Source organism: Pseudopodoces humilis, chromosome 8 (assembly GCF_049639895.1).
Source record: "Pseudopodoces humilis isolate 2021_Gansu_Grassland_sample_001 chromosome 8, ASM4963989v1, whole genome shotgun sequence".
In the NCBI taxonomy this organism is placed as follows: Eukaryota; Metazoa; Chordata; class Aves; order Passeriformes; family Paridae; genus Pseudopodoces; species Pseudopodoces humilis.
The window spans coordinates 9,075,940-9,099,616 of record NC_142207.1 but is presented as its reverse complement, the minus strand read 5'-3'; the positions used below and the strand labels follow the sequence as shown (position 1 = coordinate 9,099,616).

Sequence of the window (23,677 nt, the reverse complement as noted above, 5' to 3'; positions counted from 1 at the left end):
CTTGAAAGGTTCCCCCACCCAGTGCCTTCAAGCTGGTTTTAAGCAAGCCATTGCACCGTTCAACTTTCCCTGCAGCAGGTGCATGGTAGGGGATATGGTACACCCACTCAATGCCATGTTCCCTCGCCCCAGCTGTTTATAAGGTTATTCTTGAAATGAGTCCCATTGTCTGACTCGATCCTCTCTGGGGGTACCATGCCTCCAAAGGACCTGCTTTTCAAGTCCCAGGATGGTGTTCCGGGCAGTAGCATGAGGCACAGGGTAAGGTTTCCAACCATCCAGTGGTGGCTTCTACCATTGTGAGCACGTAGTGCTTGCCTTGGCGGGTTTGGGGCAGTGTGATGTAGTCAATCTGCCAGGCTTCCCCATACCTATATTTGGACACCGCCCACCGTACCATAGCGGCTTCAACCGCTTGGCCTGCTTGATCGTGGCACACGTCTCACAGTCATGGATAACCTGGGAAATACTGTCCATGGTTTAAATCCACCCCTCGGTCTCGTGCCCACTTTTAGGTGGCATCTCTACCCTGATGGCCTGAGGCATCATGAGCCCATCGAGCTAGGAAACAACTCTCCCTTGTGTTGCCAATCTAAGTCTGTCTTTGACACCTCTATCTTTGCAGCCTGATCCACCTGCTCATTGTTTCGGTGCTCTTCATTGGCCCTACTCTTGGGGACATGGGCATCTACATGACGGACCCTCACAGACAGTTTCTCTACCCTGGTAGCGATGTCTTTCCACTCGTCAGCAGCCCAGATTGGCTTTCCTCTGCGTTGCCAGTTGGCCCTTTTCCACCTTTCCAGCCATCCCCACAGAGCATTGGCCACCATCCATGAATCAGTGTAGAGGTAGAGCTTTGGCCACTTCTCTCTTTCAGCAATGTCCAGGGCCAGTTGAACAGCTTTGAGTTCAGCAAGTTGGCTTGATCCACCTTCTCCTTCAGTGGCCTCTGCGACCTGTCGTGTGGGGCTCCATACGGCTGCTTTCCACTTCCGGTTCATCCCTACAATGCGACAGGAACCATCAGTGAACAGAGCATAGCGTGTTTCTCCTGCTGGCAGTTGGTTGTACGGTGGAGCTTCTTCAGCCCGTGTCACTTGTTCCTGCTCCTCTTCATCAATGAGACCAAAGTTTTCACCTTCTGGCCAGTTTGTAATTATCTCCAAAATCCCAGGGCGATTTGGGTTTCCAATACGGGCGCGCTGCGTGATGAGGGCAATCCACTTGCTCCACGTAGCATCGGTGGCATGGTGGGTAGCAGGAACCTTTCCTTTAAACATCCACCCCAGCACTGGCAGTCGGGGTGCCAGGAGGAGTTGTGCTTCTGTGCCAATCACTTCTGAGGCGGCTTGAACTCCTTCATAGGCAGCTAAGATTTCCTTCTCTGTGGGAGTGTAGTTGGCTTCGGACCCTCTGTAGCTTCGGCTCCAGAATCCCAGCGGTCGGCCTCGAGTCCCCCCAGGCACTTTCTGCCAAAGGCTCCAGGACAAGCCATTGTTCCCGGCTGCAGAGTAGAGCACGTTCTTCATGTCTGGTCCAGTTCTGACTGGGGCCAAGGGCTACTGCATGGGCGATCTCCTGTTTGATCTGAGCAAAGGCTTGTTGTTGTTCAGGGCCCCAGTGGAAATCATTCTTTTTTCGGGTAACCAGGTAGAGAGGGCTCACGATCTGGCTGTACTCAGGAATGTGCATTCTCCTAAACCCTATGGCACCTAAGAAAGCTTGGGTTTCCTTCTTGCTGGTGGGTGGAGACATTGCAGTGATCTTATTGATGACCTCAGCGGGAATCTGACGCCGTCCATCTTGCCATTTTACTCCCAGGAACTGGATCTCTCGAGCAGGTCCTTTGACTTTGTTCTTCTTGATGGCAAAGCCGGCTTCTAGCAGAATCTGGATGATCTTTTCCCCTTTCTCAAATACTTCCACTGCTGTGTTTCCCCCCCACAATGACGTCATCAATGTACTGCAGATGTTCTGGAGCCTCACCCTTTTCCAGGGCAGCCTGGATCAGTCCATGGCAGATGGTGGGGCTGTGCTTCCACCCCTGGGGCAGTCGGTTCCAGGTGTACTGCACTCCCCTCCAGGTGAAGGCAAACTGAGGCCTGCATTCTGCTGCCAGGGGAATGGAGAAAAATGCATTAGCAATGTCAATAGTGGCATACCACTTTCGCTGCCTTGGACTCCAGCTCGTACTGGAGCTCCAGCATGTCCGGCACGGCAGCGCTCAGAGGTGGAGTCACTTCATTCAATGCACGATAGTCCACAGTCAATCTCCATTCTCTGTCAGACTTGCGCACAGGCCAGATGGGGCTGTTGAAGGGTGAGTGGGTTTTGCTGACCACCCCTTGGCTCTCCAGCTCTCGGATCATCTTGTGGATGGGGGTCACAGCATCTCGATTTGTCCTATACTGCCGGCGGTGCACTGTCGAGGTGGCAATTGGTACTCGCTGTTCTTCCACTTTCAGGAGTCCTACTGCAGATGGGTTCTCTGATAGTCCAGGCAAGGTGTTCAGTTGCTTAATGTCCTCTGCCTCCACAGCAGCTATTCCAAAAGCCCACCTGAGTCCCTTTGGGTCTTTGTAATAGCCATTTCGAAGGAAGTCCATGCCCAGAATACACGGGGCCTCTGGGCCGGTCACAATGGGATGTTTCTGCCACTCCTTCCCAGTCAGGCTCACCTCAGCTTCCAACAGAGTCAACTGCTGCGATCCCCCTGTCACCCCAGCAATGGAAACAGGTTCTGCCCCCACATGTCCTGATGGCATTAGGGTACACTGTGCACCAGTATCAACTAAAGCTTCATATTTTTGTGGCTCTGATGTGCCAGGCCATCGGATCCACACCGTCCAAAAGACCCGGTTTTCCCGTGCCTCTTCCTGGCTAGAGGCAGGGCCCCTCTAGCACTGGTCATCCTCTCCTCCCTGGGCATACATGCTAGAGGTTCCTTCAAGGGGATCATCCTCTTTTCTGTAATATCTGGCAGTTTGGTCACGGGAGGTTGAGGCTACCTTCACTTTAGTGGAACCTTTCTGGTTACTGGTTCCCTGCCTGAGTTGACGCACTCGTGCTGCCAGGGCAGAAGTGGGTTTCCCATCCCACTTTCCCATATCTTCTCCATGGTCACGTAGAAAGAACCACAGCTCAGTTCGTGAGGTGTACCCTCTCTCTCTAGCTGGGGGACGCTGGGCTTGGAGTTTTGGGCTTGTGACCCGCACTGGTGCCATACGGGAACTGCTCTTCCTCATCTCTTCCCTCATTTCCCTCATCTCCTCTTTGAGTTCCTTAATCACAGCGGAAATCTTAGCTTGCTGCGGGCCATGGACCATACTGTCGTAATTTCTAAGCCTGGTGGCAACAGAACCCACCGTCTCTCGGCTGTTATCAGCGTTAATCAGTGCAATATAGGTGGTGTAGTCACGTGGCCCTAGATTTGCCAGACTCCACAACATCTGCCCAGTGCACCTGACTTTGTCGGGGTCATTATCATGCTGTCCACCCCTCCCAAAAAGGACCTCTAATATCGCCACTTCTCTCAGTTGTTGGATCCCTTCCTCAATGGTTTTCCATTCCCTTCTATGATAGTGCTCTTCCATTCTCTCTCTGTGGACAAACCTCTCTCTTACACTCATCAAAAGCCGCTCCCAGAGGGAAAGGGGCCCTTGCTCCCTGACGAATACCTGATTCACACCTGAGTCCTGGGTCAAGGGTCCCACATTCCTTGCCTCACCACCATCCAGCTGCACGCCTGTACCCATAAGGTCCCAGACCCGAAGTAACCAGGTTGTATAAGGCTCACGCCCCCGCCTCACAATGTCTTTTTGTAACTTACGGAGACTGTCATATGTCAGAGACTCAGTAATGATTTCAACTTCTGGCTCCCCTGTGGGTTGTGAGGGCCCTCCTTTCTTATCCTTATCAACAGGGTGCTGTGATTTCATCTTAGACTTCCTGGTTTCCACAGGGGCAACAGCTGCTGGCTGCGACTGCCCTTGTGGTTCAGCTGGAACCTGGACGGTTGTAACATCTGTGGGTTCCACTGCTGCACCATCAGACTCTCCCTCTTCGAGGCAGGGGGAGGGTTTCTCAGCAGCTGAGGAAATGCACTCTATCTTCTGGCTCATCTCACGTATCTCCTTCACCAGAACCCCCACCCACTCTGGGTGGTTCATTTCTGAGGTGGGCTGTGGGGCAGGGGCAGGCTCTAGAGCAGCACCCCCTGTCTCCTGGGCTGTGCCAGGTTCTGGAGCTGCACCCCCTGTCTCTGGGGCTGTGCCACGCTCTAGGGCAGCACCCCCTGTCTCTGGGGCTGTGCCAGGCTCTAGAGCAGCACCCCCTGTCTCTGGGGCTGTGCCAGGCTCTGGGGCAGCACCCCCTGTCTCTGGGGCTGTGCCAGGCTCTAGAGCAGCACCCCCTGTCTCCGGGGCTGTGCCAGGCTCTGGGGCAGCACCCCCTGTCTCTTTCCCTTTGTCTCTGAAGGCTAAGTAGAACAGGCCTATCAGTACCACCAGCCACTGTAAGATGTCATTAGCATTCAGAGAAGATTTTAACCCTTCGAAAACTGGCGGGGTAGGCCCAAGGAACTGGGTGAAAGGTTGGGAGAAAATTTCCCCAGCTGTCTTTTTCTCCCAGTAGGTACCATTATTATAGTAACCCAAAAACCATCCAGTTAGTGTGTGACAGCTCTGAATCCATGAGCCCGCCGTCCAGAGGACGTTAAACATCCATGAATTCCTCACCTTATCAACCCACAAAACAAGCTGGATAATAGCCACAGTAGCCTTAGTTATAGGACCCATATTTAAGTAAGGTACAGCAAATGGGAGAAATATAGCTGTGACCACATGCCCCGCGAACCTGGGTAAGCTCAACAACATGGTTCTACCTAACAAGGTTTCTAAATCCAGCACACAAAAGTTAGGTTATTTAAGAACTGTTATTCCTTTTTTGCCCTTTTCCTCTCGAGCCCCACGTTGGGCGCCAAAATCTGTCTCGGTTCTAGAAGACAGGTGTCTGCTAGGGAGAGCAGGAGCCTCCCTTGGGATGAAAGAATGTAGACCCCCTCCCTCCGAATTATTATAAATTTGAAATCAAGGGGCTTTCAGGCAGAGATCTGGGGATAGGAATAAACAGTTCTTTACTAGTATAACCAGGCAAACAAACAAACATTAACTACAGCAATAACAAGAACACAGAACCAGGGACCCCGGGACAGCTCTCTCAGCTGAGATGGGGTGGAGGAGAGGTTTAGTTTTTCACAAACCCCTCGGGCAGTCAGTCCCGGTGCTCCTGCAGGGCTCCGGGGAACAGTCGGCTGGAACAGCAGGGATGAGCTGAGATCCTGGGCCGGTGGATGAGGTGTATCAGCAGCTCTGCGGCGGTGGCTGCCACACGTCCCGGCAGGGCAGGGGGTGAGGGGCCACCAGCCAAGAGGGGAGAAGGAGAAGAAGCAACTGCTCCGTCTGGGTGATGGCGAAATTCCCTTCTCTCCACCGCAGCCGCTCCGCGACCCAGCACACGAACGTCCTTCCCCGAAACCGAAGAAAAGCCAGCTAAAAACTGTCCCCACCCTCCTTTTCTGCCCCCTTCCCCCCCCGCCCTGGGCCCGGCTACTCTTTGTCCGTTGTCAATCACCCCTAAGTACCGGTAGTTAGGTTGCCCCAGCACATAATGGGTAAAAATTCCCCGGGCAAGCCAGAACAGAACGACAAAACAAACAAAAACAAACAAACAAAAAAAAAACACCACCTAACCCTCAACACCGAGCTTTGGACGCAGATACTGAGGAACAGTAGTCCCATAATGACGTCTTTCAGGAGCTTCTGCCAAGACACCCAGGCTCACACCTGACAAGTGCTGGGCCAACATTTTCTCTGAGAAGCACTAGCAAAGCAAAAGGCTTCACCAACCTTTTTTCATACCCCTCCTGTGTAGGTTTCCATGAAAGCCCCACAGAAAAAAAACCTAGCAGCAGCACAAAACCTGCACCCATCAGGAAAGCAGTTACAGAACAGTTCCAAGACTGCCCTTCAGATGATTTTAATTTTGCTGGGACCCAGCACCACATGGGATGCTTTGAGCAGCCAAGTCTCTGAAGACGCAACAGCTGTCTGAAGAGCAAACGCAGCAGCCAAAGGCTTCCCCACTGACTTGTGTAAGGCCTCACTTCAAGTGGCAGCTGACTATGTGTGGATTTGCTGCCAGCAGGAAGGATGACCAGGAGTCTGGAGACCACAAAGACATCAGGGAGGGCTCCTGAAGGGGGATCCAGCCTCCAGAGCTGCCACAAGCACTGTTATGACAGTGTCTTTGGTCTCTGGCCAAGGGAAAATGCTCCTTTCTACTGAGCTCACAGCAAGATGCAAAACTCCGGTGAAAGAGACTCTTCATATTAAAAGCTAGCAGAGTATAAAAGAAAATGAAATAAAGAAATGAGGATTGTAACAGAGCAAAACAATGAGAGATTTCAACTATACAGTTTGGAAAAAGCAGTGCCCATTTTCACTGAACTTGTTCATTTCTATTTGCCCACAGGTTCACTGTTGGCAATGGCTTGCTTTTTCCTCACTGGGCTCTGCAAAGTGCTTATGTACAGTGCAGATTCCCCTTTCCTTACATGGAGGGGCAGGCAGTGGAGAAGAGAAAGGGGAAAAAAAATCCAAATAGTTATGTCAGCATATCGGGCATATCTTCTGCAACTGCAAGAAACCAGCACCAAGTTAAGCACACTCCAACTCCACAGCTCTGTGGTGCAGGAGCAGGTTCCCCAGTAAACCCAACCAGGTAAGGCAGTAGCATCAATCACCTCTCATTTTCCAAGAAGCTTTTGGAAGAAAGAAAGGAAAAAAAACTATCCTTGCTTTGCAACTCACCAGGAGTGCTCTATAGTCAGCTGTGAAGTGGCAGCAAAGCTCCTGCTCTTCAGCTCATGTGTTTGACTACTCAATTATCCAAAAACAAGTGCAAGGAAAAGAGGTCCAACATCATAACAAGAACATCCAGAGGATACTGAAGAACACCCCTTGGCTCCAAGTATGCCAGCAACACACAGTCCCTCATTAGATAGAAAAACTTCTCTTCACATGCACTCCTGTAAATCTTTGGGAGTACAGACAAGCATTGGAAGAGCAGCATGGGGTTGCCACAAAGAAAAGGTGTAGCAGAACCAAAATGAGCCATCAGCTGTCCATGATTCTGGCATAATGCAGCCCAGCCTCCCAACCCCTGGGGTAAAGAGCTCTTCCACTGCCCACCTTCCCCAGCCCTTGCTCTCAACACAACAGTTGTGCTGGCACCTCAAGTTCTATCGGTACTAGTTCACAATCAAGCTAACAGGTTGGTTTTTTAAACCATCTTAACTAAATTTGTGTTCCATTCTCCTCTTTACAGCATTAATGGCACAGGTCAATCACATGCAATGAAACTACTGTAACACTTCTGCATTGTAGCAAGTAGAAGACAATATTTAATTAATAAGTAGCAAAACACTGTTCTCACATAATGACTATAAAACTGATCATTTATCTACTTTATAATTTACAGAGCTCTCTAAGTCTCACAGTACATCTGCCTAGAAAAAATTGCAGTGACATTCAGCTCAGCAATTTGTCTCACACACAGGTGAACACCTCAAGTCAGCAAGAACTCCACTCATGGACAATTTATTTGTGGATTTGTCAGCAGAACAGGACTGAAGCTGCACCCAAGAGTCAGTAGCCAACCCAGCGGATTTTGCTGCAATGGTATCAGTGGAAAACAAACTGTAGATTTAGCCAGCACCATTTTAGAGCTGAAGCATACAAAAAACAAGGACTCCAAAAAGTCTGAGCTCTCCCCTTAATGCCTCTGGAGAGGTTGCCTGCAGCTTTGCTACCATTTATGTTACCAGTTTACATCAGCACACCATAATGCACAGTTTCACACATTACAATTAACAAAACCCAAAACTCTCTCAAAATCTAGTTTCAGAAAGTCAAGCAGTCAAATTAAAGCTGCTCTGCCCAATGATTAGTACTGATATAACATATACAAAGCAAACACTGATGGATGAGCATCTTTGCAGTTTTGGACAATCTGCTGCCTATGACACCTGGGAAAGCAGTGGATGCAGGTAAGCACTATCCACAGAGACTGGTGAAGCAAACCTCTGTATTGTTCAGTTATTCTTTGGCACAATTCAACATGATTCAGCTTACTACAAGTTCCATTCCAAGGTATTCTTCTCTCCTTCTAGTCTAGTAGCTCTTATCCTACCAGAAATATGCAGATACGTCCTTGCAGTTTTTGAGATCTGAGTATTTATGGTTATATTTTTAAAAGATTATATTAACAATTACACATTGCCATTCTGGACTCTGCAGCAATAAAACACTGAAATTGAAGGTAAAGGCATTGATCAGCTACCTCAGATGAGCCTCTTCCTTCGTAATTATTTTTGAAATATTATTTGCAACATTTCAGGTTAAATACTGAGGATAATAATTACTATCACTTTTCAAGTAAGTAAGAATACACTTAAATAGGCTATTGTCAATTGATGTTATCTAAATATTCATAAATACATGCAAAAGTCTGTGTGGACCAGCAGACTCAAGAAGCAATAGCCAGTAGTTTAAAGTCTAGCTGGCAAACAATTAAAAGTGGTGCAATTCAGCAGCCCTGAACAACATCATCTAACTTTGAAGCTTTGAGCAGGAAGCTGAGCAGGAGGATTAGAGATTTCCCAGAAGCCTATCTCAACCCAAATTATTCTATAAATCTTGAACACAGAGAAATTAAGCAAAAACACTTTGACATTACAATTGAGGTATAAGACACCAGGAAGATTTAAACTCTAAATAAGAAAGCACACACATTAACCACCTATGACTATGACCATATATAAAGAGAGCAAGGCTACTTTTTTGTTTGGTGCTTTAAGGGACCAGTGATTCCCAGACAAGGAATTATTCAAAAGTGCTCCTTCTCCTCGTGCAATGAGTATGAGGTATTATTCATCTGGCACTCATGCTCTAATAATGAGTCCCCTCGTGGTTTTCTTGTGCTTGCTATGGACATTTATGAAAGAGTTGTGTACTGAACAGTAAGAGGACAAAAACATTATCTTTCCATTTGGATACTGGGCACAATGAATTTTCTGCCTCTCTAATTTTGCGACAAATGCAGTCCAATTTTTATTTTATTTCATTTGTACATTCAAATCATGACTTCTGCTGATTTCAGCTGTAACTGTGACACTGCAAAAGTTTTGCAAAATCACAGCCAAATGTTCCAAAAACAATCCTCCAAGAAAAAGAGGAACATTGTGATCACCAGGGAAAACCAGTTTGAATAATATATGACTATTACCACAAAGGAAGTCAGAGCCAGGGTCAGAAATCAGCTCCTTTATACAGCATCCTGCAGTTCTGCCCAGCAGATCTCTTGTTTTCTACTACATCTCCATGCAATGAAAGTAACCAACTTTCTCAGTGCAAAACAGGCTCTTTGGGAAACTAATTTGACAATACCTAAACATTAACCAATATTTTAGACTTACAGCCTCCTTGAAAACTCTGGAATTCACAACTGAAAGCAGAAAACAAAAAATGCTTACCCACAGCAAAAAGCTCCAAAGCAGACTGTCAAATACAAAATTGGCAGCTTAAAACACATGAAGGAACAGCATTTCTCCTACCCAACTTCAGCCTGACCTCCCCTCCCATTTCAGCATTGAGCACAGAGAATAGAAAATCTGAAAAGGTACAAGCTTTGAAAGCACCCTAAGAAGAAAGTTGTCTGGCAGCATTGCCAGCAGGCAGTGATCTCGTACAAGAATTCATCAGCACTGGCAGGTGATCAGAGGGCACGTCAAGGCAAGGTCTGTAAGTAAACAGGGGCCACTGCACTTGTGCCTTAATTTTCACAGTAAGATGAGTACAGCACAGGAACCTTCCCAGGATAACATAACAGCAGCAGCTGGTGCTTTCGGCTTCTGCATCAAGCGATGTGATTAGGTCAGGCACATACAGCTTGTTTTTCATCTTCTCTCTGGGGAGAGAATGCGTGTGGCACAGGAGGAAGTTAATGATGTACTCCAGTTAATTAATCTCTGCTACATAATTACATTAGAAAAGGTGAAATTGAAAAATACTCTTTGCACTTAGTGACAGAAAGACATTTTTAACAGCCATCAACTCCTTCAGAAATCTAGTCCGTGAACAACACAACTTGATATTCAGACACTACCCAAAAATTGGTGCATCTTCATTTTAGCTTAATTTGAACTTTAAGAGAACGTGCCTCTATGAACATAAGCAACTCCCACATGTGACACCCCTGTCTGTCCAACATGGAGAGGCTCTGAAAACCAAGAGAGGGACAGTGCTCTTGACAGTCACCCACTGAGGAGCCACAGGGCTGGAGAAGGAAACCCAGACCTTGTCACCTAGCTCAGGAACTGGGCTCACATTCCCTACCAGAACATCAGTCAACATGTAGCTCCTGTTTAAATTACCCAAACCTGTTTCCCCAACTGTATCCACTCACTACCCCTCATAGAAAGATTTACTTCTCTTAATTTATGACACATCTGCTCCAACACCAATTTTCCAAGTTTAAATACATGTGTGAACATGAAGGGCTCACCTGCCTTTTGAGAAGTGCCTGGGGCTTTAGCAACTGTAAAATCAGTTTGGTAAAAGATGACCTTAATATTTTAATAATATAGAATGCATCCTGAGATGGATGTAACTGGCTGATCATTTTAAATATGAGCTTCTTGTCTATTCTAATGAGCAAATTATGTGAGGTGCAGAATTTCTAAATTAGTGTTAGGAGCATGATATACTCTTTAAACAAAAAGTCAAATGAGGATAGAGAAATTCAGGCACCAGGTTTTTCAGCCAGTTCCCTCCAGCATATCAAGCAAATGTGACAACACTCCTGATCTGATTTTTAGTAATAAAAAGGAGCATATAAAATTACAGAAATAAATTCTGAATTTCACAGCAACTGCTAGAGAAAAATCATCTGTTCAGCACTGCAAGTCACACCTCAAAAGACCAGCAACAAGTCAGAAAATGAGCAGCATGGGCTTTCTGAAGGTCCCGCAGTGCTGAGGTATCTCCACTCATCTCCAGAAACAGAAGCAAGGAAGGCCAGGACTCACTTTGACACAGGCTTGACATCAGAGCCACCAGCCAATCCAGACAATGCCAGTACATCTCCAGCTCCCCTGGGAGCTGGCCCCTCAGTGTGACAGTGCCAGCAGGTTCTTACAACAGCAGGATACTGAGGAAGTGAGGTGATCTGCAAGAGCATAGGAAAATCAAAACAGGAGTAGCCCTTGCCAGACCTCCCACCAGGGAGTGACACCATAAAATTATAGCTTCTCCCTCCCTCTGCAGCTGTGCACTACAAAGAAGGGAGTTACACTTATTGATTCCAGAAAATATACTTAAATTCCAGCTAGAATCCCAAAGAATTTTGTTTCAAGCAATGCAAAAAGAAAATCCAGAACAAGGGAGGTGGGTAATGGAAAGGAAGCACTAGAAGTACCAGTGTTAGAGAGAACTGTCCTAGGATGACACTAACATTTACATGAAGGCTTGGGACATTTCTCCTACTTAGCAAGCAACAGAGTGTAGCTTAAATTCTGGCCTACACTGAGGAGCCAGTTGATTAGGTCAGCTCACACAACCCTACTGCAGCCTAAGCAAGGATTTCCCAGACAAGAACAGAAGACCAGCAAGGGAGAAGTCAGCAAATGTTGTTGAACACTGAGCTGCCATCACCTCCTGTACCTGTTCATACCAAGCTGGTTCCAGCTTTAAAGACCAAACAGATTAAATTTATCCTCCCAAGATCAAACACTTCTTGGAATGTGACCAGAAACAGAGAAACTAGGAACACTCAGTACATCTTGCAACTAAGAGTGACATTGGGACACCCACAACACAAGGACAGTATTGTATCAGTTTCAAGACACTTCCTTTTACTACTACTAATTAGATCATCACTAATTACTACTGTCATTAGATGGTGCAAGATAGCACAAATGAAAATCAAGAGCTTCCACAGCTTAGCTCAGTTTCACATGCTTTGCTTCTACGTGTTTGAAGTGCAAAGCATTGTTAGTCATCCTCAGCGTCAACTGGGATCAAACTTAGAAACGAGCATTGCCTTTAAAACACATTTCCTACTGGATGATTTTATGAAAAAGTGTTCATGATGATCTCAAAATGCAGAATTGAAATATATTCACTTGTTCCAGTTACCAGTTCTCCTGGTACATTGTCACATGCTGGCCTGCTCAAACACAGAAGACTGAATTAAGGTCAGTAACTGTTTACTCCCCTTTTTTAGTATTTATGAATAGTATCATAGTATAGTATCATTATACTATGCACATTGCATAGTATCAACTGGAAAAGCTCTAAAACCCACAAAAGAAGACTGGTAACCATTTCACTTGTTTAAAATTTGTTATCCATTTGCATTCAATACCAAAAAACATTTAGTGTGACCCTTTGGCAAGTCTCTCTCTGCTCTTAGCCTCCTACTCCAGCCCAAAGCCACATGGAGTAATTCTACAAGAGAATCTGTCTTAATAAGCTAATTAATGACAAGCAGAAGCCACCCACAATGAGGAACTCCCTTACTGGCCATTGTCACAAAAAAATATATATGTAATAATATATAAATATATATACATATACTATTAGTCTAGGAAGTTTACTCCCTGAAGCTAATTTCATTTAAATGGTTTTCTCTACTAACTGACAACTGTGAATAACCCTGCAGCACTCAGGTAAACTCTCAGGAAAAACTAACAAAAGGTAACTCACTTCCTTAAACAAAGAGCAAAAGACACAATCTGCAGCATTTTATAACTATACATGGCTAAATCTGTAGTGAACAGATGCTAAAACCACTTGAGAAATAATGAACAAAGGCAGCTATCTACAAAAATACAAGCAGAAGTGAAAAAGCAAATAGGTTTTGAAATATAACTTGTAAGCTTCAAAATCAGCAGTCGTTTGGGAAGTACATGAACATTTTGCCTGTATTTCTAATGACAGGGGAAGAAATGCTGGGGATACTTTTATTAGCAGAATTGATCTGCGTATTTGAGAGCAGAACCACTAAAAAAAACCATAAGAGGACAGCACATTAGCATGTATCCAACTGGGAAAGACAATCTTGTTTCTCTAGTCAACCACAGTGCTTTGAACATTTCATTTTGTAGATAAATAAGAACCAGTGATTGCCACTCACTTCTCTCAAAATTATCTGAAAGCCCCTCAAGCCAAGCTGGCAGGACTTGTTACACTTCTCTGGCATGTTCTGATCAGCTCTCCATTCAGCTCATAGACAGAGATTCTGCTTTCTGGATGTGAAATTTTTATGTTATTTGAATGACTACAAATCACATGTCACAGAAGTACCAGCCCAACCTGTCTCCTTTCACTGCTTTGAAAGCACTCTTGTTCATTTAACCCAGAGCAAAGCAAAAACCAAATGAAGATCGTCATAAGCTAAGGCAGAATTGCCGAGTGCAAGTAAGTCTTTCTATGGATGAGGCCGTACTTACTTCACAGCTTGGTTACTGTTAAAAATGAAGAAAATATTATAATCTTAAACCACTTTATCAAGTAATCTTTTAATAATCTGAAGTTATTGATGTCTTACATCCTGGTAATTGTTTCTCTAAATGAAGACAGGGTTAAAGAATTCAGTGTGCAGCGCAGCCTCTTAGGCTCTCTCTGCAAGTTAACTCTCAGGCTGTTCCTGACTCCAGTGAGGAAAATGAAGCCAATGGTTGGTCATTTTCAGACACACTCTGACTTGATCATATATTCACAAGAAAACAAGATTTCCTGTCAGATGGCTAGAAGAGCAGTTTCTCAAGAACTCTTAACTTCTAATAAGTAAAATAATAATAATTAAAAAAATAATCATTTTCCTACCCTCAGAAGAAACCAAACCCTTACAAATTCCAGAAGAGGCACTGCTATACTGGCTGCCTAAACTCACCAATTCACAGGCCTCAAGCAGGAGGTTTGACAGGACACTCAGCTTTAATTCCACATCATCTGAAGTGTCTGGCAGTCTCTGGTTGTCTCGTCTCCACTGCAAGAAATATATGATCTAACTCTATCACAGCTGTTTAAAAATCTCCCTATTATTCCCCTACAGAAATATAAAGTCAGACTTCCTGCTTCATTTTTTATTTTCTAGATACTTAATTTGTGCCAAGTATGTGTGAACTTGCGCCTCTTTGAGAGATTCAGTTTTTATTATTTCAGGTTCCAGCAGTCCTCGAAGTTTATTTTTTATCCATGGTCTTAATTCCCCACTTGGAGCATTTCAGTATCAAGTACCTGTTGTCCCACTGTCTGACAACTCTGCTATAGCTGTTTTGAGCAGTTGCTTCACCAAACAGTGAGCTAAACTTCTACACCAGATGTGGTCTACTGAGAGTGAGTACCTCAGTACCCTACTCCTGCCAATCTGTGAGACCACACATTGCTCAAACTCTGTGTTATGAAAGCTAAATATCAAACATTCACCAAAATTTCCCAGAAAATCTGTTTTTAATACCCGTATGTTAGACACTGATTTATCATTGGGGAGTTTGTCCTTCATCAAATACATTTTAGCACAGAAGTAATTCACAAAGTGAAAACTAAGCTGGAGCATCTCATTCAGGAGGGCTTTCTAGGGAGACAGGGGAAAGGCGATATTTTAAGGGTAATTAGATATAGAGACAAATGTAGGAGTAAATAATTGATTCCAAACACGGCAGAGATTAACAGTGAAGTATCTCAAGTGTCCTCGATAATAGAATTAGTACACTAAATTTCTCCAAATGATCTAGAATTAAAAAAAAAAAAAAAAAAAAAGCACAGAAGTTTTAGAGCAAATTAAACAAGATATTGATAGCTACAAGGAAAAGGACAGCTCCCACTTTGAGCTGTCATGCCACCAAAATGGCTAACACTCAGGGTAAATCATTTGTCATACAAGCCATAGCACTAAAAGAAGAAACAAAACAATTGGATGAATAATTTTAAAAAGTGGAATTTCACTGTATAGTGCTGACCAGTGACCACCACCACCAACACAGTATATCTAAAAAGACGCCCGGGCAAATCAGGCATCTCATCCCTTCACTTCCACATAAAAATATAAAACATTTCCATTTTGATTGCATAAACTAACTCTTGTGTTTCACAGTGAAACAGGGATAGTAAGTTACAGTAATAGCAATTTTCATTAGAAAATTCAGTTCTACTTGAATCCAGAGTTTAAAAGCAACTGGAACCAGTGGTTAAAACAGCCAACAGCTACATCTGACAATTAGCTTTTCCCGACTTAACAGCCTGCAATAGTCACCCTGAAATCACCACTTCTCCTTCCGGCACTAGTCACCAGAAAAGTGAAATACTCATGACCCAGATTCTCAGCAATGACCGCGCTGTTCACTCCCTATTAAAAGCACCAGGGCGCTCGGTGCCTGCACATCCCGGGCCTGGGTGCTCGTGTCCCGGGGTCATCCCCTGTCCCTCCGCCCGTCTGTAGCACGCTCCGGCTCTGCGGGAAACAGCAAGCCAGTCCATCTGGGCTGCCAGATGACGGCTCTGGAGAGTCTCCATTTGAAGGAGAAGTGTGCAAACTTAACAGAACAGCAGCATTTTCAACAGCAACATGACAGAACTCCAGCCAAGGAGGAGAGACCCGGGAGCAGGGATTCGGAAATCTCTCCAGTGATGCTGTAGAGCCCGCTACCAGCGTGTGAGTGGGAATGTGTTCAAACAGAAAGCACAGCAGAAGAAAAGCATATGGAAACCCTCAAGTCTCCCGAACACACAGACAAATAATTCAAACTAATGCCGTGTGCTCAGCTTCTCCGGCTGTTTCTGCGCCCCTCCGCTGACTTGCTGAACCTCAGGAATCACCGCGTTTATGCTAAGCACAGCCGTTCTTAAAACAAGTTAGATAAGACTGAAACTCCGTGCACACTCAGTTTTGCTACCAGCAACTAAGAGAAAGCACCAATAAAAAAAATTAATTACTGCCATTAAGTCCTTTAAAAAGATCTAAAACTCGTCACAAAGTTTGTTTGTTTGGTTTTTGGTTTTTTGGGGTTTTTTTTTTGGAAAGGCTGGAAAGCGCCTCCACCAACTTTAAACAGGTCTCCACGTTCCGCGAGGGGAAAAGAGGATCTGAAAGGCAGGAGCAAAGGCACATCATCCCCGGCAGCTTTGTGCTGATGGGGAACGGGAGCCGCCCGCCCGCGGGCACCACAGGGACGGAGGGCACAGGGGCAGAGGGAGCCGTGTCCCCCGTGCCGCACCCCGGCGGTGCCGCCGGGCTTCCAGCGCTGCTGCAGCCGGGTCAGCACGGCGCCCGCCCGCGCTGGGGCAGCTCCGGGCCCGCCACCCCTCCCCGCGCCTCACGCCCACCTGTACTGCCAGCCCTTGTTGCCGCCGCGGCCGCCGCCGCTCCTGCTGCCTCCGCTCTGCCCCCCCGCCGCCGGCAGCGGCTCCGTCTTGCCCTCGCCCTCTGGCCCCTTCATGGCCGCCGCCGGGTCCGCGCCCTGCATGGCGCCGCGGCTCCCGCCCCTCAGCGGCGCCCCCGGCCCCGGCGCACGGAGCGAGCCCGCCCCATGCGGGCTGCGATGGCGGCGGCCGCCGGCACCCCCGCACCCCGCTCGGCTGGGCCGGGCTGGCCGCGCTGGGCTGGCCGGGCTCCCGCACGGCCGCGCCGGGATGGGCGATCCCGCCCTCCCGTTCCCTCACCCGGCCCGGCCCCACCGCCCCTTCCGGGTCAGCGCCGCCGCCATCTTTAGTGCGGGCAGCGCTCGCAAACCTTCGGAATCGTCCGAAACTCGCGGGTCGCGTGAAAAAGGGGCGATTTCCTCGAAACGTTAATAATTGATTTGGCTGTCTGCGCTCTGGGAGGACTCGCGTTAGCAGGTTACGGAATAACAATAAAATTGTGGCAATTAAGGGTCGAGGATTGCCGGTGGTAGTATCTGACCGCAAAAGCATGTACAAAGCAGTACAGGAATTCAAAGCGACATACGAACAAGCTGTAATCCCAAACAAAAGTTAGGTCGAGATGATCACTGAGCGCTTACATACTACACTTGTTGCCCTATAGGCGTCCCTGAGGGGAGAAGGCAGATCCACCCACCGCTGATCCCAGAAGTTACAGTGGAGTCTTCCCTAACTTGTTTCCATTCCATAGCTTACATACTTCCATATTATTTTATTTATATTCCTACCTTATATAACTTTTTCACTATGTCTTCACTTCCAGGTGAAACTTGGGTGTCTTTAGTCATACATCTCAGTGAGGAGTGCTTATACCTTTGGGTGAGGATCATGATAGAACCAGCGATAACTTTTGGATGGAGATGTTTCAGTCCAAGGAGAGTGATTTTGCCACGGATACTGATTCAACAGTGGGATATCTTCCTTTATCTCACTTGGTTTTCAGCTGCTGTGTGGATTATCAGCTAGAAAATACCACCGAGTTCCCTCCTCTGCAATTTGCCAGAGCCTGGCTGCAGTGTCTCCACTCCCCTCCAGCCTTTTGTTTAGTCCTCCTTAGATTGTGTGTGGGAGGTCGGGGATGCTCACCGCATCCCATCCAGGGAGTAACAACCATATTTTCCACTATGATTTCCATACAGTTATCTTCTTACCCCCAGTCATCTTCCCACACAAGGGCTACAGGAATTCTCCTGCAAAATAAGAGCGGGCTGAGAGAAGTGAGGGATCCAAGCTGTGGCATACACAAGAAGGGATGTGACAGCTGGAATCTTGCTTGAGACCCACAGAGCAGGGTCAAACCCAGCACTTCACGCACTGAGCAATGCCATGACATGGCCTTGAGAGGAAACACATTTTTTTCCTCCTGTTCTTCCTCCAATTACTGCATTTTTCTTTCATGGAATGCCAGCGTATCTAACTGGGAGAGATTGGTCTGTATCTGTGAAATCTTTCAGGCCAGGCATGGCTTTTGGCCAACCACAGCTTCACTGACTGCAGCTGCATTATTTCTTAAAATCAGGGGCAAAGGATCCTCATTCTAACTTTAATCAATCTGCACATGAAGAAGAGGAAGGCAGAACCAGACATGACTGTTGTTAGAGAGGCCAATCCTCATCTCATACAAACTTCCTCCTCCACTCTCCAGCTCTTATTATACACTTATAATACTGTAAACAGCTGTGTTGCAAAAGATGCTAAAAATTCCCTATGTGAGAATCATACATAGAAGCAAAAATTTAAATGAAAACATATTTCAGACAAGTAGTTTATTTACTTACAGCACCCCTCTGGTAACAGCTTTTTACCCCATGAAAGCTGCCCTGGCCTTCCTACCTCCTACCAGCATGTTTCCACTTTCCCAGTGAAATTCAAAACACCTTTGCCTTTGGCCAGCAAATGATGACAATACATTATGAGCATTGTGTCTTCAATATATATTTATAAACTTTAATCTGGTTCTAAATTACTACGTATCCCTCCCTCCCTGCTGAGCACACAAACAGTCTCCTCCAACAGATCAGTGTGCACTGCCTGTTGCATCTATGCCCAGAATCTCTCTTAAAGGGACAGGAGATGCTACCAGTGCACAGACATAAAATTCACCACTTCTACCTTTACAGGAGCATGCTTGTCACTGCAGGCAAAAAAAAAAGGGCTTTTTTCCTGCATTTTTTTCCCTGGGAACCTACAGGTGAGCAGACCAGCAGAGTAACATGTCAAAGAAAATTTTGGCCAGAACTGCACACTTGCTTTCCAAACACATTGCATCCTTCTCTGCCAATCCCTTCAAATTTTAATTGAAAATATGTAATTGCATGGTATCTTAATGTATGCCAGTAACCCTGAAATTTTCCCAGGAAAATTTGAAGCAAAAGCAACTCAGGCAGGAGTTCCACTTTTGTGTTTTATTTCCCTTCTGCTCAAGGACACCGAGTTCCAGCAGAGACACAGCTTCACCCATACCTGACCTTTGTAACCATCACAGGTGGTCAGTACAATGTTCCTCCAGAACATTTCCAACACCCCAGACAGGCCAGCAGTCCTTAGTGCATATTTCTTCATTCCCTCAGTATTTGGTCCCTGAGCATGGTAAACTCGTGTTTTCTCCCCCTATGCATTTGCTTTTGTATCTTAACAAAGGTGCTGCATGTGCAATACCAGAGGCTCTCGTAAGATGGCATTGACAAAATGCTGAATAGCACAGAAAGGCTGACAGCTAAACCACGTTTGCTAAGAGCTTACCCAGTTTGAGCTGCCTTTTCTCTTTAGTTTAGGATGTTACTAATTACAGCTTGTGCTCAGTTCACTGCTCTCAGTCTCCATCCCTGGTTACAATTTAGTGGCTCAAAAGGACCCGGATTTCGCCCTGGCCCTTGGGAAAGCAGCAGAGGGTGAGTCCTGGGGCTCCACAGCCAGCCCAAGCCTCACCACTGCCCGGGATTCCTATGTCTGGAGGAGGAGATGAGGAAGAGCTGCAGATCCAGAGGAGGAACACATGAATAGGATAACAAATGTTTATTGTCATTTGTCAAATCAAATCCTTGTAGCCCCAAATATGGATACTAGCTGAAGTAGGTTGTATTTTATCATAGCTCAAGCAAATTTACCACAACTAATCATTCTGTTAATTTCAAGAAACTTCCCAGGATCTGATCAACACTAAAACAACTCTTGTTTATTTCCTTCAAAGTCTGTAGTCTGGCTATGTATAGAGTCATAGAATGGCCTGTGTTTGAGGCAACCTTAAAGATATCTTATTCCACTCCACTGCCATGGGCAGGGACACTTTCCATTAGATCAGGTTGCTCAAAACTCCATCCAGCCTGGCCTTGGACACTTTCAGGGATGGGGCATCCACAGCTTCTCTGGGCAACCTGTGCCAGTGCCTCAGTACTCTCTCAGGCAATAATTTATTTCTAATATCTAATCTAAACCTATTCTCTTTCAATTTAAACCAAATTAACACGCTTATCATTTCTTCAAATTATTATTGTGTCTTTAGACCACCTTCAGAGCAAGGTTCAAAGAGTAAAAGCTCTGAATTTTTCCATCATTTTCATCACCTTCATGCTTAAAATGAAAGTGAAAATTTTATACATATATATATAATGATACGAGGTTTTTATCACTTTCTTGTTAGTCTAATTCAGAATTTTTTTTCCTGGCTTAGTATTTTAGGATGAGAACAAGTTGAACAGTCTTAAATCTGGGTCCGCCTCTAGTACCTGGGCCACAGAAGACAAAACTATTACTGCTCCTGTCTGCTAAGGGAACTACATCCTCTACAGGCATACGGGGGAATGGCATCAATCCTGGGAAAGGAAAGCCAGCCTGCCTTTACTGCATGAGAAGTGCAACTTTTCATATCGTTGCTGAACTGGGGGAGCTGCCAGGCAATGAGAAAATGACAGAAAAGTAACGTCACTGATAGAGCTTCGTATCAGCACTTTTTAATTGTACAATTGTTTTTGAGGTTAAATTCTTTCTCAAGGAAACTGATACTGTATTAATAGCCTGGGAAACAATGTTTCTGGTCCCGTCTGGATAACAGGAAAGAACTTCCTATTCTTACTAAGTATAAACGATACCTACCCACTAAAACTGTAGATTCCACAACACAAGAACAAGTAAGGAAATTTGGTTAAAATGAACAGCCTTTCTCCTTCAACATATTGAGTACAAGGCTGTATTCTCCTGGCCATAGGTGAAAATGTCCAGTAAGGTCAGGTAGATGTAAGACAAACTATTCCGCTCACCAGAGTACTTCACATGGCGAATGTAATTTGACAGAATGTCGACATTTTGGAGCTTTAGAGGCATGACTGGGTCTCTGGTTTTGCTATTTAACATGTATGAAGCACAATACTTGCTTCTTGTTTTGAACAGTTATTCATCAGATCTTCTGTAGTCTTAAGGAGTCAAAATCTTTTTTCAATCACTGTCAGTCATTCCCTAATTTCATTGCTCTTCTCTATCAGTCCCTATGTGTCATATCCTGCTGTAATTCAGGTCCAGCTGAAAGCAGCACACTCACACACGACAGCAGCTTACATTACTTACAAAGTAAGTGATTACTTACATCCTTGTCCACAGCCCACTCACATTTGGCTCCATTTTGAGCAGCACACAGTGTGACTTTGCACTGAGTCATGCTGTGGAGTCCAGCATTACCTCAACCCTACACAATCCTGACATGAAAATGGAAAGTGGGGCAGCAGCAGCAAAAGCTCGGTCTGGCTGGAAACTGGGAATGTAATCCCAGTAGTCTCCCCTCTGAGAGACACCCTCTGAGGAAAGGACCGTGCCCTGAGAACTCAGTGAAGAACAGGACTGAAGGACCTTGCATCTGCCTCTGGAGAGGCTTCTTTGGAGTTGCTGCCTGTGTAAGTTTTCTTTAATGCTTCTGCATGCAGAGCCACATCTTGGAGCTGTCATCCTCATCATGCAGCCAGGGAGCTGCAAAAGTGTCAGAAGCAACACTGCTCTGCAGCCACCACACAAGAGCAAAGCCCACACCACCCCCTCCTGCTCCACACCAGCAAATCAGCATGTTCACATTGTCCTTTATCTTTTAGACCCCAACAGCTGATGGTTCTGCCCACCACCCAGCCCCAGAACCCTCAAAGCACTTACACTGTCCTGGAGGACTTCCAACTCCCCACACAGACTAAAGCTTGCCCCAGAGATGCAGCTCAGCAGAAGCACCAGGAGGTAACTGTGTTACAATCAGAGTTTGAGATGTTTCCACAGTCACACCATTGATGAGCCCCACGTTTCAATCCGCTTTCCTACCCTTGCATCACTTGTCAGCATGCATGGCTCTAATCTGGCCGTGTGATGGAGCTGCTGCTGACAGCTGGATGTGTGGTCCTGGGTCTTTTCCAAGTGCCAACCCTCTGCTTGCTCAAGCCACACAGGGATGCCTCCCTGCCCTTTTCTTTCCAACTTGTGAGCAGGAAGGGAGCTTGGGGTGTTGGCTCACAGGCCACTGTGGCTGAGTGCAGGCTGTTCTAGCACAAAGGGCAGCAGCTGAACCCTGTCACTTCTGCCTGGTCCTTCTGCACCATGGGAGGATTTGCTTTCTGCCTTGCCTCAACAACCCCTGGGTGACTCCTCTCACTGAGCTCAAGGAGATCTTTTCTGCTACATCACTCACCCCAAAAGAGATATTCCCCTACTCAAGCTCTTTGTGTGGGGAATTCTGGAATTCAAAAATACACATTTGTCTGCTTAGGGCCTGGTTTCTTCAAGAAATGTAGCCACATGGGAGTCCATCACAGAGAAGTCAACCCTGCATCACTGTGGGACCATCCAAGAGGTTCTGTGCAGGGGAGAGAGTTTGCAGGCTCTGAATGAGCCGGGCTGGGTCACCCTCCATGGGCTTGCTGCTGGGACAGAAGTCCAAAGAATGCACATGTTTTTATCACCCCTCTGGGTCCAGGTGTGCTCAACAGGCACAGGGGGAGCAGGTGCTGTGGTTCTGGTTGAGTGACTTCCCAGCTTTTTCATCCATCTCATGGCCATCTCCAGACTTTCTCTAGAGACTTTTTCTGCCCCACACTATGGCACAATATGGCAGTGCTGCCTTCAGTGGCTCTGCAGCTCACTGTTAGGACTCCTTTCCTTTGTGATTCTCTATATGCTGAAAAACAACTGTGTTTTTATTAATGTGTCATCTAACCTTAAGAGTTGCTGAGTAAGTTCAGCTCTTCAGGCCTTTTTCCCAGATGCTTTTCTGTGCCATTCTTTACTCCTACACACTTTTCCTGCACGGTTTCTATGGCAATGTGTATCTCTCCATCTGCTGTAGATCTCCATTATCATGTTTAGGTGATTGTCATCCCAGTCTCAAGTGCCATTTCCAGGTGTATAATGTTAACATCTTCAGCTTGGAAACCAAACCAAAGCACTTGGTAATTTTTGTAGGCAAACCTACATAGTCAATAATTTCACTGCTGTGTCTCCATTTAAGCTCTGTTTGAGGGATACTGATACCGTGCTGTTCTCATCACCAGATCTTCTACCTGCACACTCTAGCTAATTCTGATTTACTTCTTAATTTCCAAATCATATCCTTCCTTTTGTTGCAGCCTGTGCTGCCTACAGAATGGGTATATTGGGATTCTGGAAAGTCTTTGTTGGTCTGTTGCCTGGGGTTTGATATCTGTTTTATAGAAAATTAAGTTACCAATACTGTTTCTCTTCTGTCAAAGGCATTTTTCAGTTCTGCTGTAGTCCTATTTCTTCTCCCAAAAACTTTCTCTGTTGGATTACAGAAAGCCCGGAAGACTACAGATGGTTTACAATTGACCTCTCAGTCTGTTCCACGTGAATTCCTTAAATTGCTTGGAATTATGTAGATTTCTATACAGCTAAAATACAGTCTTGTTTTCTGCTAAGTACCTTGCTGAAGAACTAACTTAAGTGTGAAAAGAAAGTTCTTCCTATATAGTCTGATCAGAACCTGAAGCAGAAAAAATCAACTAAATTAAATGAGTGGAGTCAAAGCTTCACTGTTGATTTGTTTCCTAGATCCCATGACTGATAAAAATAGGCTGCAAGAAGTCCATGTGGAAGCTGTAAAACTGTAAGTAATTTGGGCTGTCAGCTTTTAGGGATGCAAACTGACACTG

General features: G+C 45.8%; 1 protein-coding gene across 2 annotated transcripts in view; it reads right to left on the bottom strand.

The window, feature by feature from the left end:
- The window catches only part of OSBPL11 (oxysterol binding protein like 11), a 50,924-nt gene extending 29,178 nt beyond the window's left edge, over positions 1-21,746 (bottom strand). The window contains exon 1 of one of the 2 annotated variants that reach the window (XM_014249525.2): positions 21,678-21,746. Coding sequence is in view for 1 of the 2 variants with exons in the window: in XM_005519638.3 (XP_005519695.2) it covers positions 16,449-16,588 (140 nt within the window). In the remaining variant the exon portion in view is untranslated. Of the gene's footprint in view, positions 1-16,448; positions 16,591-21,677 lie in introns of those variants that run through there. The other variant, XM_005519638.3, reaches the window with a different exon arrangement.
- Between the last annotated feature and the right edge of the window lie 1,931 nt (positions 21,747-23,677).